General features: G+C 38.1%; 1 protein-coding gene across 1 annotated transcript in view; it reads left to right on the top strand.

Annotated features, from left to right (window-relative positions):
• Nucleotides 1-13,131, top strand: part of LRP2 (LDL receptor related protein 2) — a 116,886-nt gene that overhangs the window by 33,436 nt on the left and 70,319 nt on the right. The window contains exons 16-23 of the mRNA XM_044418345.1: nt 2,896-3,135; nt 4,166-4,285; nt 4,953-5,069; nt 6,592-6,969; nt 7,713-7,727; nt 9,487-9,735; nt 10,716-10,927; nt 11,978-12,162. Of these exons, the coding sequence (XP_044274280.1) occupies nt 2,896-3,135; nt 4,166-4,285; nt 4,953-5,069; nt 6,592-6,969; nt 7,713-7,727; nt 9,487-9,735; nt 10,716-10,927; nt 11,978-12,162 (1,516 nt within the window). The remainder of the gene's footprint in view (nt 1-2,895; nt 3,136-4,165; nt 4,286-4,952; nt 5,070-6,591; nt 6,970-7,712; nt 7,728-9,486; nt 9,736-10,715; nt 10,928-11,977; nt 12,163-13,131) is intronic.

Genomic DNA, 13,131 nt, shown 5'->3' on the forward strand with positions numbered 1-13,131 from the left:
CATTCATCCTGTTATGCCGATATGGAGTCTTTCCGTAGTACTCCAAGCGCTTACTAAGCCTCCGTTTGAACCTCTGGCAACTGTTGATTTATGCCTAGTATCTTGGAAGACTGCTTTCCTTGTAGCCGTCACATCAGCCCGAAGAGCTAGTGAACTTTGTGCTCTTCGAATAGATTCACCGTATTTGAATTTTCATAAGGAAAATGTCGTTCTTCGAATGGATTCGACATTCTTATCTAAAGTGGCTACATCGTTTCATATGAATCAAGAGATTGTTTTGCCTGCGTTCTTTCCATCACCATCGAATCCAATTGAAAAATCTCTTCACACTCTCAATGTTCAACACTGTTTGGCATTTTACAGATCTCGTACAGAATCCTTCAGGCGTTCTAATAGACTCTTCATTAAATACTCTGAGCATGACAAAGGCTCTCCAGTCACGTCTCAAAGACTGTCCAAATGGATTGTTCAGACTACTGGCATATCGGTTAGCGAAGATGGACTTACCTGTGTCTCCGAGAGGTCATTCTACACGAGCAGTAGCGGCTTCATCTGCCTTCACCGCAGGGGTTCCGATCCAAGATATCTGCCAAGCATTATTGGCTTGATGTACACGCCAGACAAGATTGCTCCTTTGGCAGAGCAGTTCTCTCAGCTATTCTTTGTTAACAACACCTCCCTCCTCCCAGTCTAGTAAGCTTGCTAATCACCCATATGTGTGATGCACAGACGCCACGATGAAGAAAAGCAAGTTGCTTACCTGTAACTGATGTTCTTCGAGTGGCCATCTGTGCATTCAAGATGTGGTCTTCAAGACTGAAGAAAATGGCGGTCATTCCACTCTATGTATACTATGGAGGGGGAGTGGAGCGGAGTTTCCCGCCAAAAACCGTTAGCTTTCTAATCTTCCGGCCTAGGCACTGCGCAGGTGCAGCACCCGTATGAGTGAATGCACAGATGGCCACTCGAAGAACATCAGTTACAGGTAAGCAACCTGCTTTTACATATGCTATCAGGATCAAAAAATTTCACAAAGAGTCTGTTATCTCTTCTACATTAAGTTAAATTAATCAGTACTTAATTGAAACTTATAGAAAAATTATTCTAATTTATAATTCTTCATACTGACTTATTTTCCATTTCTTTTAAACTGATTTTAAATAACAAAGCATTTGTCTTAAAATTATAACTCACTGGTGATATTTTTACAAGCTCTGTTATGTAAATTGCATACAATAGTTTTTCCATTTATCATTAAATTCTTCAGCTGGCCTTGTATTTATGAAACTAGTTAGTTTTACCATTACTTCATATTCAGCTAGCTTATAGTTCCAGTCTTCTTAAGTTGGATAGTCTTCTGCTTTTCATTTTAATGCAATTATAACTCTATCTGCTGTTATCATATATTTAAATAATTCTACCATATCCCTTAACAAGAGTTTCTGGTACAATACTCAAGTAGCATATTCTTAGCATTCATAGGAAAGTTAATTTTCATTTTTTATGTATTTCTGTATGTATTTCCATAATTTTAAAACTTTATTACAGATCCATGACATATGGTAAAAAGTCCCATCCACTTCTTTATATTTTTTAGTGCTTTCCATTGTAATTCTCATCCATTTTCTCAATATTCTTTAGTGTAATATACCAACAAAAGAAAGCTTTTACCATTGTTCTCTTACTGCTTGACTAGGTGTAAATTTTATATCCTTGATTCATAAAGTTTCCCATTGATGGAAAGATAACTTCTTCCTCAAAATTCTGCATCCAACTTACCATACATATTTTAACCTGTTCAATTTCAGTAACATATTGGAATAATTGCTTATAAATTTGTCCTAATAGGTGGCATTTTTGCTATGCTATCAACTTCTCAAATTCCACCAGGTCTCTTATAATGCTATTTCCTGTCTGAATTTCCCTTTTCACTCTGGAAACCAATTGGTGGTAAAGAAGCCATCCTATCTTTTTTCCTTCATCTTTTAGTTTTTGCCAAGGCTTGATTCGTCCTTATTGATCAATCATACCTCCATATATTATAAAATCATTGCTTTTCCTTAAATGAATATCATAATATGCATTTATTGGAGATAACAGAAGAGAAATTAGAAGGTTATAAAATACCAAATTCTTATTAAACTTTCTCTGATACATGGCTACTGTTTTATGTTACTTATTTGATTGATTCCTTAACCCACAAGCAATCATTTTTTCCTTCTTCCAAATCTGCTCTTTCCAATTTCAGTAATCTTTCATTAGGATTTATAATCCAATGTGTAATCCAAACCAAGCCAGCTGTATAATAATATAATTGGCTATTAGGTACTATAATAGTTTCTCTCTCTTTTTCATCTTGTCGGACTTTAAATCTAATCCTTGGTTTTTAGATTCCTTAATATTACTTAATAAGTCCAGCAACAATTTTGGGGTTATAGAAACCTTTGCGATGCAATTTGTAGATACTACTGCATTTGTGAGCTAAATTCCTTATATGCAGTGAATTCACTTAATTACAAAGGGCAACTTACTGTTCAGAAAATGAGGCATACATGTCGTTTTCCTCTCCATGTAAGCAATGAGTCAAACCTTGTGAACCTGGGCAACTCTTTGACGCCTTGTTGTAGTCATTTTGCTGTAGCCTGGAAAAAGCAAGGCATGCTTTTCATCCAATTTAAGCCTCATTGGATGTTACAGTGGGGGCGGGAGGAACCAAAGCCCTTACATAGAGTTACACTAAGTAGAAGTTGTTAAGATGCAGTAGTGGAAGTAGAACCCTTAAAGTCAGTTGGGTTCACCTTTGCATAGACACGTATAGGATTGTACTTTACAAGTACCAAAGGCTGCTTCTGGTGATACTCTTGTCTAATTTTCAACCTTCTGTATCTTGTTCAGACATCTCTTGTGCTGCCTCAGCCTTTACCTGTAGAAATGGCCAGTGCATTCCCAGACGGTGGCAATGTGATAAACACAATGACTGTCTTGACAACAGTGATGAACTTCACTGCCCCACACAGGGCCCTACATCGTGCCCTGCAACCTTGTTCACCTGTGATAACAGCAAATGCATTCCCAGAATATGGCTATGTGATACAGACAACGACTGTGAAGATGGATCGGATGAAAAGAACTGCAGTGAGTTTGGGCACAGGTCTTCATCAGGAGTCTGTTTTTCTTTTTTGTTTGTTTGTGGACAGGGATCTTCGACCTAGGCCCTACAATTGCCTGTGCTTCTTTTGGTGGGGTGTTATCAGTGGCTAAGAAGAAAGGAGAGGTGAAACATGCAGCAGCATTAATTAATTACAGAAGCATACCCTTACTGACATTTGGCCAGGCTGATAGAAATATACCACAAATATGCATCTCTTTTAATGCACTTGTCTTGCTGGATGAACCATTCTTTTGTTTTTGATGGGCTTTTTTTTTGAAGGGGAGGAAATAAATATATCCCCCAAAGAACTTGCTTTTCCATGGCAACACTTTTGTTAAAAATTGTTCATCATAGTCTTTTGTTTTGTTTTTACATTTTCACCTACCGTTTTGTTTCTTTGGGTCTTCAAGGCAGCTGCTTTTGTTTTCTCTTTGCAGAGCTCCTATAGAGCAGTGGCTGGAGTCATTTCCGTTGAACTTAAGGACACACTCAAACAGCATGACAACCCACCTTTTGCAATGCACTTAGGGGATGGTGGTTACTCAGCCCCTGCCTCAGAGACAGTTTTCCCTCCAAGTGAGGATGGACCTTCAGCCCCAATGGTCCAGGCTCCTCCTGGTCTTTTGATGGTGGCTAAACTGGGGTGCTCAGCTTATGGGAGTCCTAGTTTACTCCAGTGGGGGGTATGATATCCCAGTCAATAAACTTGCATAACTTTTCCATTTACTTCCCAGCACTAAAAATTGTACAAATACTAGCAGCAATCTGCTTGTTTGTCTTTTAAACAAACCCTTAGAGGGTGGCAGAACTTGATAAAACAAATGGAGTGTCCATACCATCAGTACTTACACTGGCTTATCCAATTTATTGCAGCACAATTTTACTTCAGAGTAAATATACTTAGGATTGTGTTATATGAAATGCAACACTGCAGTGCTTTGCAAAATGTGTGTATTGTAGTGGGTCAGGAAGAAACATTAAGTTGGAGTTCATTTGTTTATGTTGTCTTTATAGCTTTCACACAGACATGTGAACCTGGTCAGTTCCAGTGTCCTGATCACAGGTGCATAGATCCGTTTTATGTTTGTGATGGTGACAAGGATTGTGTAGATGGAGCAGATGAACATGATTGCAGTTAAGTATCAAACCACCCCATACCTACTTATAGGAAATCAGTTATGGGATGATTTTGTAAGACTCTGCTTTGCCAGTATTGCAACGAATCAGTGTTTTAAAATACACACATATGCACACACACAACTTAATTGGAGGAAAGTGCACAGTAACTTGTAATAAAGTAACATGGTAGTGTTTGAGTTAGGAGTTGGGTTCAAATCATAATTCATCCAGTGGCTCAGTGGGTGGCCTTAGGTGGAAAAATTGCTTCAGTTTTTTGGAAAATGGAAATACTAGCAATTAACCCACATCTTCTGAAGAGTACTAAAAGACAGAAACAGGTGTTAGTGTTAGATCTCACTAGTTAGGATTGAACTATAATTTTTTAAAATACAGGACTTACCTCCTGACTATTTAAACCATTCTCCAATTTGATGTGGGTGACTTCAGTATCCATCAGCTTCAGCCAGATTTGGCTGGACCTCATTTGATCTTCCCATATTCAGGAAGAGGAAAGAATTGATGCAAAGTTTCAGTCATGCAGCTTGTTCTTTAGTATGCTCAGATACACATGCTTCCTTATAATCACTTTCTTTTATGTTCTCACTCTGTGGTGCAACTATTAAGAAGCTGTTTAAAATCTTGCCCCTAAAATATGAAATCTAACTTGTTTTTTTAATTGTAGTCTACAACTGTAGTTCCACTGAATTTAAATGTGCAAGTGGAGACCAGTGCATTAAGATTTATTACCAATGTGATGGTGTCTTTGACTGCAATGATCATTCAGATGAGGCTGGTTGTCGTAAGTATACGATAAGAATAGTATTTATTGAATTTATATGCCACTGCATTAGTCCTACAGTTTACTGTTGTTGGCAAAGCCTTATGACTAAGGTTACAGCTTACCAACTGCAGACAAGTTTAGGTATCTGCAGTAATTCTTTTCCAGGGAGAGTTTATGTAACATGGGTTAGAATAGGTCATGCATCCATTATAAATCTAAATTTGAATCAGGAGTTTTGTTTTTATGGACTTGCATGTAGCATGCATAAAGCATGGTATTTTTATTGAGCTATAGTTTTATTTGGAAAAATGTGGTTAGTCATTTTTTAGTCATTTACAACAGAAATGAATGTATCTTGACTTTATACTCCACTGAAAGACTGCAGACAGCATTCCTTAGAGGAACTTTATTGGCTTCAAAGTGTGTTGTAAAACTATTTAATTTGGAAATAGTTTTTAATTTTTTGATGGTCCTAGTCTGATCAGTTTTCTAAGATATTGGCTTCATCTTAGCGTTAATGATTCTACCAACTCCTGTGTTAATCTAGAATTAGTTGATCTATGAATTTCTTCCTGGAAGAAGGCTGTTCTGTTGAAATCCCACTCCTTTGGCTTTCCTCCATACTGATTACTTAAGTTTGGTAGCACATATGCAAAACATAATGTTAAGTAAAATATTCAGGATATTGATAAACAGAATGTTTATTATTTTCATTGCTCATTATTAGCATGTCTGTTCCACACTTGGATCATTTATTTTTATTTATTAAAAGTATTCTTAAGATGCACTCTGGACTTGTGGTATGGTTAACAAATGGCATAACCAAACTGGATATACTAAAATGAAATACACTGGGTTGTATCCAACGCTGTCTGTCTACCAGTGGAATGAAAACTATGGGCAAGATAGTTTCTTCTTCCCCCTATAGTGCCTGATGCACTCCCAAAGTTGAGTTTGGGAACACCATCTGAAGCAGATTTGGAGGGGCACATACAGAGAGAAAGGGGAATTTCTGCCATATAGAACAAATCTGCTAACATGATGATGGATGGAACCCAATATTACAATAAAGGAAATTAATCATGTAAAACAATTTGGAAACTGTTGAAACAATAGAGCAGTTTCAATGTGTTGGCAACAAATAAACAACACTTTAACAGTTGTTGCCTTGCCTACTGAACACAGTTTTTTTAGTAGATGAATTGCTGCTTGTTTTTTGTCCTGATGCACATTTTAACAACACCAGTGTTTCTTTGTCAGTAGGCAATAGATGACTAGAATCCTTCTTGATAGTGTATATATCAAATATATATACTATATATGCAATACATTTTCACTTACTGTTTATTTTCCTTTGACATCCTTTGTTTGCCATCTTCTGTGGCTGTACATAGCACACAGTAGACAATACCGTGTGTGCAATATGTAGCACGCAAGACTGTACATACTAAGACATCCTGAATGATTGAGAAAAATAGTAGGTGTGTTCGCACAAATGTAATGGGGATATTGTCCCACATACTTAATGTGACTTTTTCAGCTACAAGGCCACCTGGGATGTGCCACCAGGATGAATTCCAGTGTCAGTCGGATGGTAACTGTATCCCTGCCACCTGGGAATGTGATGGACATCCTGACTGTGTGGATGGCTCAGACGAGCATCACAGGTGCCCACCCAAGACTTGCCCTCCTTCTCTTTTCCTCTGTGATAACGGGAACTGCATCTACCGTGCCTGGATCTGTGATGGTGATAATGACTGCAGGGATATGAGTGATGAAAGGGACTGTCCTACTCAGCCTTTCCGGTGTCCCAGCTGGCAGTGGCAATGCCCAGGCCACAGTATGTGTGTCAACCTGAGCAAAGTATGTGACAATCTGGCTGATTGCCCTAACGGAGCTGATGAATCACCACTTTGCAGTAAGTTGCATTTTCTTTACATACACAGGCCTGCCAGGTAACTGTGTGTGTTGAGGTACTTTGAGTCTTTTAGAGAACAGGGAAACCCAGGTTTGTCCTAACTTATCTCACAGGGTCATTCTGAAGATGTATGGGGAAGCTATGTATGCAATCTTAAGCTTTGTGTAGGAAGCAGGGCAAACTGGCATAATGATTGAATAAAGTAAAGAGCACCCTACTACAAAGAAATATATTGTATTTGTGCATGTCACCCTCAAGTTGTATATTAATTGCAGTCTGTGGAGCCAGGAATTTTGTATATTAATTGCAGTCTGTGGAGCCAGGAATTTTGTATATTAATTGCAGTCTGTGGAGCCAGGAATTTTGTGGGCCAACCAGTATATTGCAGGCCTGAAACAATTGTTCATGACTATGCCTATGCTTTTTATTCCAGGCAATTTTCCAGTTAACTTTAACATAGTACATTTTAGACTGCTACTCATACCTTGAAATACTTGTTGAGTTTGCCTTTTGAGATTGGACCTTGATTAGTAGTTGCTTTTAATTTAAAATCAGAATTCAATTCAGTCTTTTATATTTTCTTTCATATTTCTAACTTTTACCTGATTTGTTTTAAATTCTCAAGACCTGCAAGTATCCAGAAGGAATGTTTGTCTTAATTACTGTCTGTTGTGATTTACACTTAATCCTAATGTCTTTCTCTCTTCCTTCTCTTTTTCTAATCAATCAATGCACATTCTCAGATGAGCCACAGCCAGGTATGATCCTAAAATATACTAATGTCATGTTTTGGTACCAAATTTCAAATCACATTTGTTAATTAAGAGCTTGTTTGCAAAAAATAGGGATGGGAGAGATGGTTCCAAAGGCAGTGGGTTCTGATTTATTTTTCTGAACCAGTTGGACAGGAACACAAGAAGATCCATATTAGATCAGAAAAATGGCTGGTCTAGTCCTGCATTCTGTCTGCCCAGTGGTCAGTCAGACACCAGTGGGAAGCCTGTCAGTAGCACATGAGTACAACAGCAGTCACCTGCCCCTTTTCACTGACTAGTATTCAGAGGCATATTGCTTTTGACAACCTTGACTGAGATGAGCAGGAAATCCTGGGGTTTTGGCCATGTGGCCCTCCTCACTAGCTCAGCTGTATGCCCTCTGTTTATGAAATCTCAGTTCCAGTCAACCCCACATGCCCCAGATTCCTGCACAATGTGCTTCCATTTATGCAGAGGAAACCAGTTCCCCATTGCCTTCAGTCATCAAATACTCTGGCATTGCAAACATTTTTGTGGGTAGTGGCACAACAGGCTGGAGTAGGAAGCGGGTGCTGAATAGCCTTAGTAAATAATAATAATAATAATTATTATTATTATTATTTCTACCCCTTCCATCAACCCAAAGGCCCAGATGTTCAGAGCATCTGATTTATTTATTTTCCAACTACAGTGACTTATCCCAAGATGATGCAAAGGTGATCCTATAATCCCTTATTATTCTCTTCACTTTGCATCCACTTCAGCTGCAAATTGACCTCTTGTCCTTGTTAAAATAAACTCAGACTGAAAACTTCAGGATCTGTGTTCCTCTCTCTATACCTGTTTATGTAAATAAGCCTCAAATAATCATAACTCCTAATCCTACTCTAAAGTGATCTCCTGTCATATATTACAGTGGGATGGAATGTAAAATAAAAGTTTCTTTTGAGCAATTTGCATCCAGTGCTTAGAATCCTGAAAACTTCGGGTGGTTGTTGATGTTAAAGAAAAAAAAACTAGTTTTTATAGAGAAGGGTTAGTTTATGATGGCTGAAAATATTTGAAGAAGCTATGTGATTAACTAAAAAGAAAATAATTTTGTCTTCACATCTTACCATAATCTGTGGATAGTTTACCAATCATATTTTCTATGTGTTTCCAGTTGTTGCATGCAAACAACTGAAAACTATTGCTAGGATTCTGAAATAATGTTTTGTTTGTCCACCCCAAAAAAGACAGGATAGATTTCTGTTTAAATTTTCTTGCTGTATCTTGTAAAAATGCTGAACCATAGCTGTTATTCTCAATTGTCTGTTAACTGATGATAATTTTCAGAAACCTCCACTGGTGCCACACAGATAGCATCTTTGAAATGACAATCCACAGGAAAATCAAATCTTCCATACCAGCTAGAACTTTAACTCCTGACAAGCTTAAACAGCATTTACCTGTCCTAAAACATTTTAGTTGTATAATATAAAGATTCATATAATGTATTAAATATAAAATTTTATGGGTAGCATTTAGTGCTAAACAAACTGGGTGGGATTCAGACTTATTGAGATCCATGGGACCCAAAGGTAGGCATGACTAAAACATCTCATTAATTTCAATCAGTCTTTTGCAACTTTCTGTCTAGCCCATTTCCTATGCATATAGTATCTGTTGTTCAGTACTTGCGATGACTCCATTTTATGTATTTTAGGTAAGGGGAAAGATTTCCTTGCAGAATATTTTATGAATCTTTCCCATTTATTTACAGACCAAGAGAGCTGTTCTGATAATAATGCGGGCTGCACACATCAGTGCATTCAAGGACCCTTTGGAGCCCAGTGTTCATGTCCATTTGGATACCAGCTTGCCAATGATTCCAAAACTTGTGAAGATATTAATGAATGTTACCCTCCAGGGTTTTGTAGCCAGCACTGCCATAATGAAAGAGGATCTTTTAGGTGCTTCTGTGATGAAGGTTATGTGTTAGAACCCAATGGGAAGACTTGCAAAGTAGCAGGTGAGGACTGATTAGACAGTGTAGATGCAGGCACAGATCTATAACCGTGTGTTGGCCTCTGTAATGGAGCTGTTGCACGCCGAAAGTTGGCAAGAGGGTAACATTTGACCCTGTTAAGTCATTAAATATATTACACCTATAAATATATTAGGTGTAAGATTAGTAATTATGTTTATTGTTACAGATTTGAGGAGATCAAGTTGAGTTGTGATTTTAAAAATTTAGAAGGCGATATGAAAATGCATTCATGCTGATGCGACTCCAACGGTTGCATGTCTGTTCACTTGTTCAGGGTTTACTTTTTAAATTCAGTGATTAAAAATTAGCATGCAGTCATTGTCATGTGTATTTGTACTGAGAATAGACAATACTTACAGGCATTCCCCTTTGCTTTGGTGTGAATTATGGCATGTTGAAGCACATTCTGAGCAAGAGCCTCAAACCTCTGTCTAGATGGCAAATAATGTTGCCAAAGTGGGAAGTGCTAATATAGCACATTTATTTATTTATAGTATTTGTCCCTCTTCTTCAGCCGAAAAGGCAACGGGAGTGACTTATACACCTCAGAAATTAAAAGACGCAACTGAAAGAAACAGGGTTGGGAGGGAGAAGGGAGGGAAGAAATCAAGCACAAGATTTTTACTTGTTAAAATCGACCGGTCATGGAATTTAATTGATGTACAATGGAAGGGGTTGTTGCTTCCTGTTCCTCTGAGGATCTCAGCACTGGCTCTTGGTTGCAGCAGGGAGGAAAATACTATTGTACTAATTTCATCACATTGCCTGTCATAAATGTAATGAGCCAAACATTCCCATTTTTGTTTGTGCAGCATAGGAAGCTGCTTCAAACCAAATCTGACCAGACCACTCACACCAAGAAATAATGCCTGTGCCAATCCATTGTAGCAATTTTATGATTGGAATTTCCTCCAGCAGTTGCTAGTTAAAAGTTTGTTTGTTTGTATTTACCTCTTTCGCAGAATCTGGGAATCTTCTCTTGTTGGTGGCAAGCCGCAACCAAATTGTTGTTAACAACGTAACTTCTAACGCACAACGCATTTATTCCTTGGTTCGAGATGGAAGGAATATTGTTGCTCTTGATTTTGATTCCGCGACGGAGAGAATATTTTGGTCTGACATTTCACAAGACAAGATTTGGAGTGCATACCAGAATGGGACGGACAGAAGAGTAGTAAGTCTCTTACAGGATGTGGACACAAGTTGTGTGTTATTGCCGCTTGGGGTGCCAGTGCACATGCACCGGCTTATGCCTTGGCTTTCCTTTTCAGAGACATCGATGTTAAGTTGGTGGGGTTGGTGTGAACACACTGTGCTGGACCTGGGGCAGTGGTGTGGCACCGCTTCCCAGGAAACACATTTGATCACATTCATGCATCTAATGTATGAAGGAGGCTGTGTTCTCACTGTAAACATTGTCCTTTGCATTTCTTCATTGAGTGGAGAGGATGAACATGGACAAGTGCAGCACACCAGGGCCTTCTCTCTGTAATGGCCCTAGTGCATCTACCGTTAAGGGATAGGATGGAGAGTAGAGCTCTGTTGTGCACAATGTTAAACATACTACCTAGTGTTTATATAAATTCCTAGCTTAGAATCATTTTTACCAATAATTTTGGTTGTATTGTCCTTTTTAATTCCTATTTTAAAACTGGTGGTTGTTTCATTTCTGTCCCACATTTCAGTTCTCAGGGATCCACAAATCAGTTTAAAATTTTCTTGATGTTTGCAGGCTTTTGTATAAATCAATATGTAAGTGCTTTGGCAATTTTACTATTAACATACTGCTTTCTAGATTATAACCCACCCTGATAAAGGAATTCCAGCTCAAAATATATGAGGCGAAATATATATTTCTTATTAAGGAATTGATAGTAGCTCTGGCTTTTGTTTTTGTTTTGATGGATGGTGTCTTTGCTCCTGTGGAACCAGACCCCTGCTTTTTCTTGATGTATTGCTATATCTGTTAACATTACTCTTATTTGTTTTCTAAACACAAGATGGTAAACTGCATCCAGATACAAGCCATTTGTTTAAATAGGTCATTTAAAAATAGAAAACAATATTTTTGTTGTTTTGTGAATTATTTCCTTTGTGCACATAGATTGCTTACCTTAGCTTTTTTATTAATATCATTCACCCCCAACCTATTTGTCTGTCAAAGTTTTGCTCCAGCAGTACAGGATAACAAGAGCATCAGCTGGTTCTTCATTGCTTTTGGCAGGTGTTCGACAGTGGTGTCACTGTAACGGAAAGCATAGCAGTGGACTGGGTAGGCCGGAATCTTTACTGGATGGACTATGTTCTCGAAACCATTGAAGTTTCCAGACTTGATGGGAGCCATAGGACTGTGCTGATCAGTGAAAATGTCACAAACCCAAGGGGGCTAGTTTTAGATCCCAGGACAGAGTAAGGTTTTATTTTTTTAAATGTACCTTTGCATCTGAACACGCATTATTTTATAATAGTTGATATGCTTTTGGTGATATATAAGTTGGTAGGATACCAGTCCAATGGATCTCCTTGAGATGGGCAGTATAATACAAAATTACTGAATAAAAGAGATGTGCCATGCAATCCTGGGCATTCTTACTCAGTACTGGGTCCTATTGCATTCAGTGGAGGCTTTTCTCCTTTCTTAAGCCCACTCATGAGTTGTGTGGGAGTGAATTTAAATGGAAAAAGTGCCGATGGGATGGTTTAATCTTCTCTACCCGAATCAGGGAGTTTCAAACTTACACAAAAGCAAAAGGAAGATTTTAATTCTCTATACACTGCCTATTTAACATAGTAACCTGGTTTATATAATCTAAGCAATTATAAGTCTAAATGACTTATTTTAATCTCCAGAGCATGCTGGACACATTTATTTGCCTGGTGTGTGTCCCATCGTGCTCTCCAAACCTGGGTAGCATAACTAGACAACCTTCAAACATGTTTAGGGTATTATAACATGCTTATTCAAATAGTGCAAATAGGCCTAACTTGCTAATTACAATTAATGTTTCATTTACATTTGGAACTAAGCATCTTCAGTGTCTGGCTTATAAATTGAGAATAGGAAGAATAATAGTAATGATACAAATAATAATACTTTTATAACATTTTCAAGGGTTCAGAATACTCCACATGCATGATCACACTGCATAAAAACCCAAGAGCCTTGCCAAATGAATTCAACAGCCTATTTAGCCCTGCATTCTCTACACAACTGTCAACCAGCTACTTGTGGGGATCCTACAAGTAGGTCATGGGTGTAATATCCCCTTCCTGCTCATGTTCCCCAGCAACTGGTACACTGTCATGCTTTCTCATGTACAGGAGAGAACATGACTAGTAGCCACAGATACCTTCCATAAACTTGTCTAGTCATCTGTC

This window comes from Varanus komodoensis, unplaced genomic scaffold (genome assembly GCF_004798865.1).
Source record: "Varanus komodoensis strain SLA01 unplaced genomic scaffold, ASM479886v1 scaffold9, whole genome shotgun sequence".
In the NCBI taxonomy this organism is placed as follows: domain Eukaryota; kingdom Metazoa; phylum Chordata; class Lepidosauria; order Squamata; family Varanidae; genus Varanus; species Varanus komodoensis.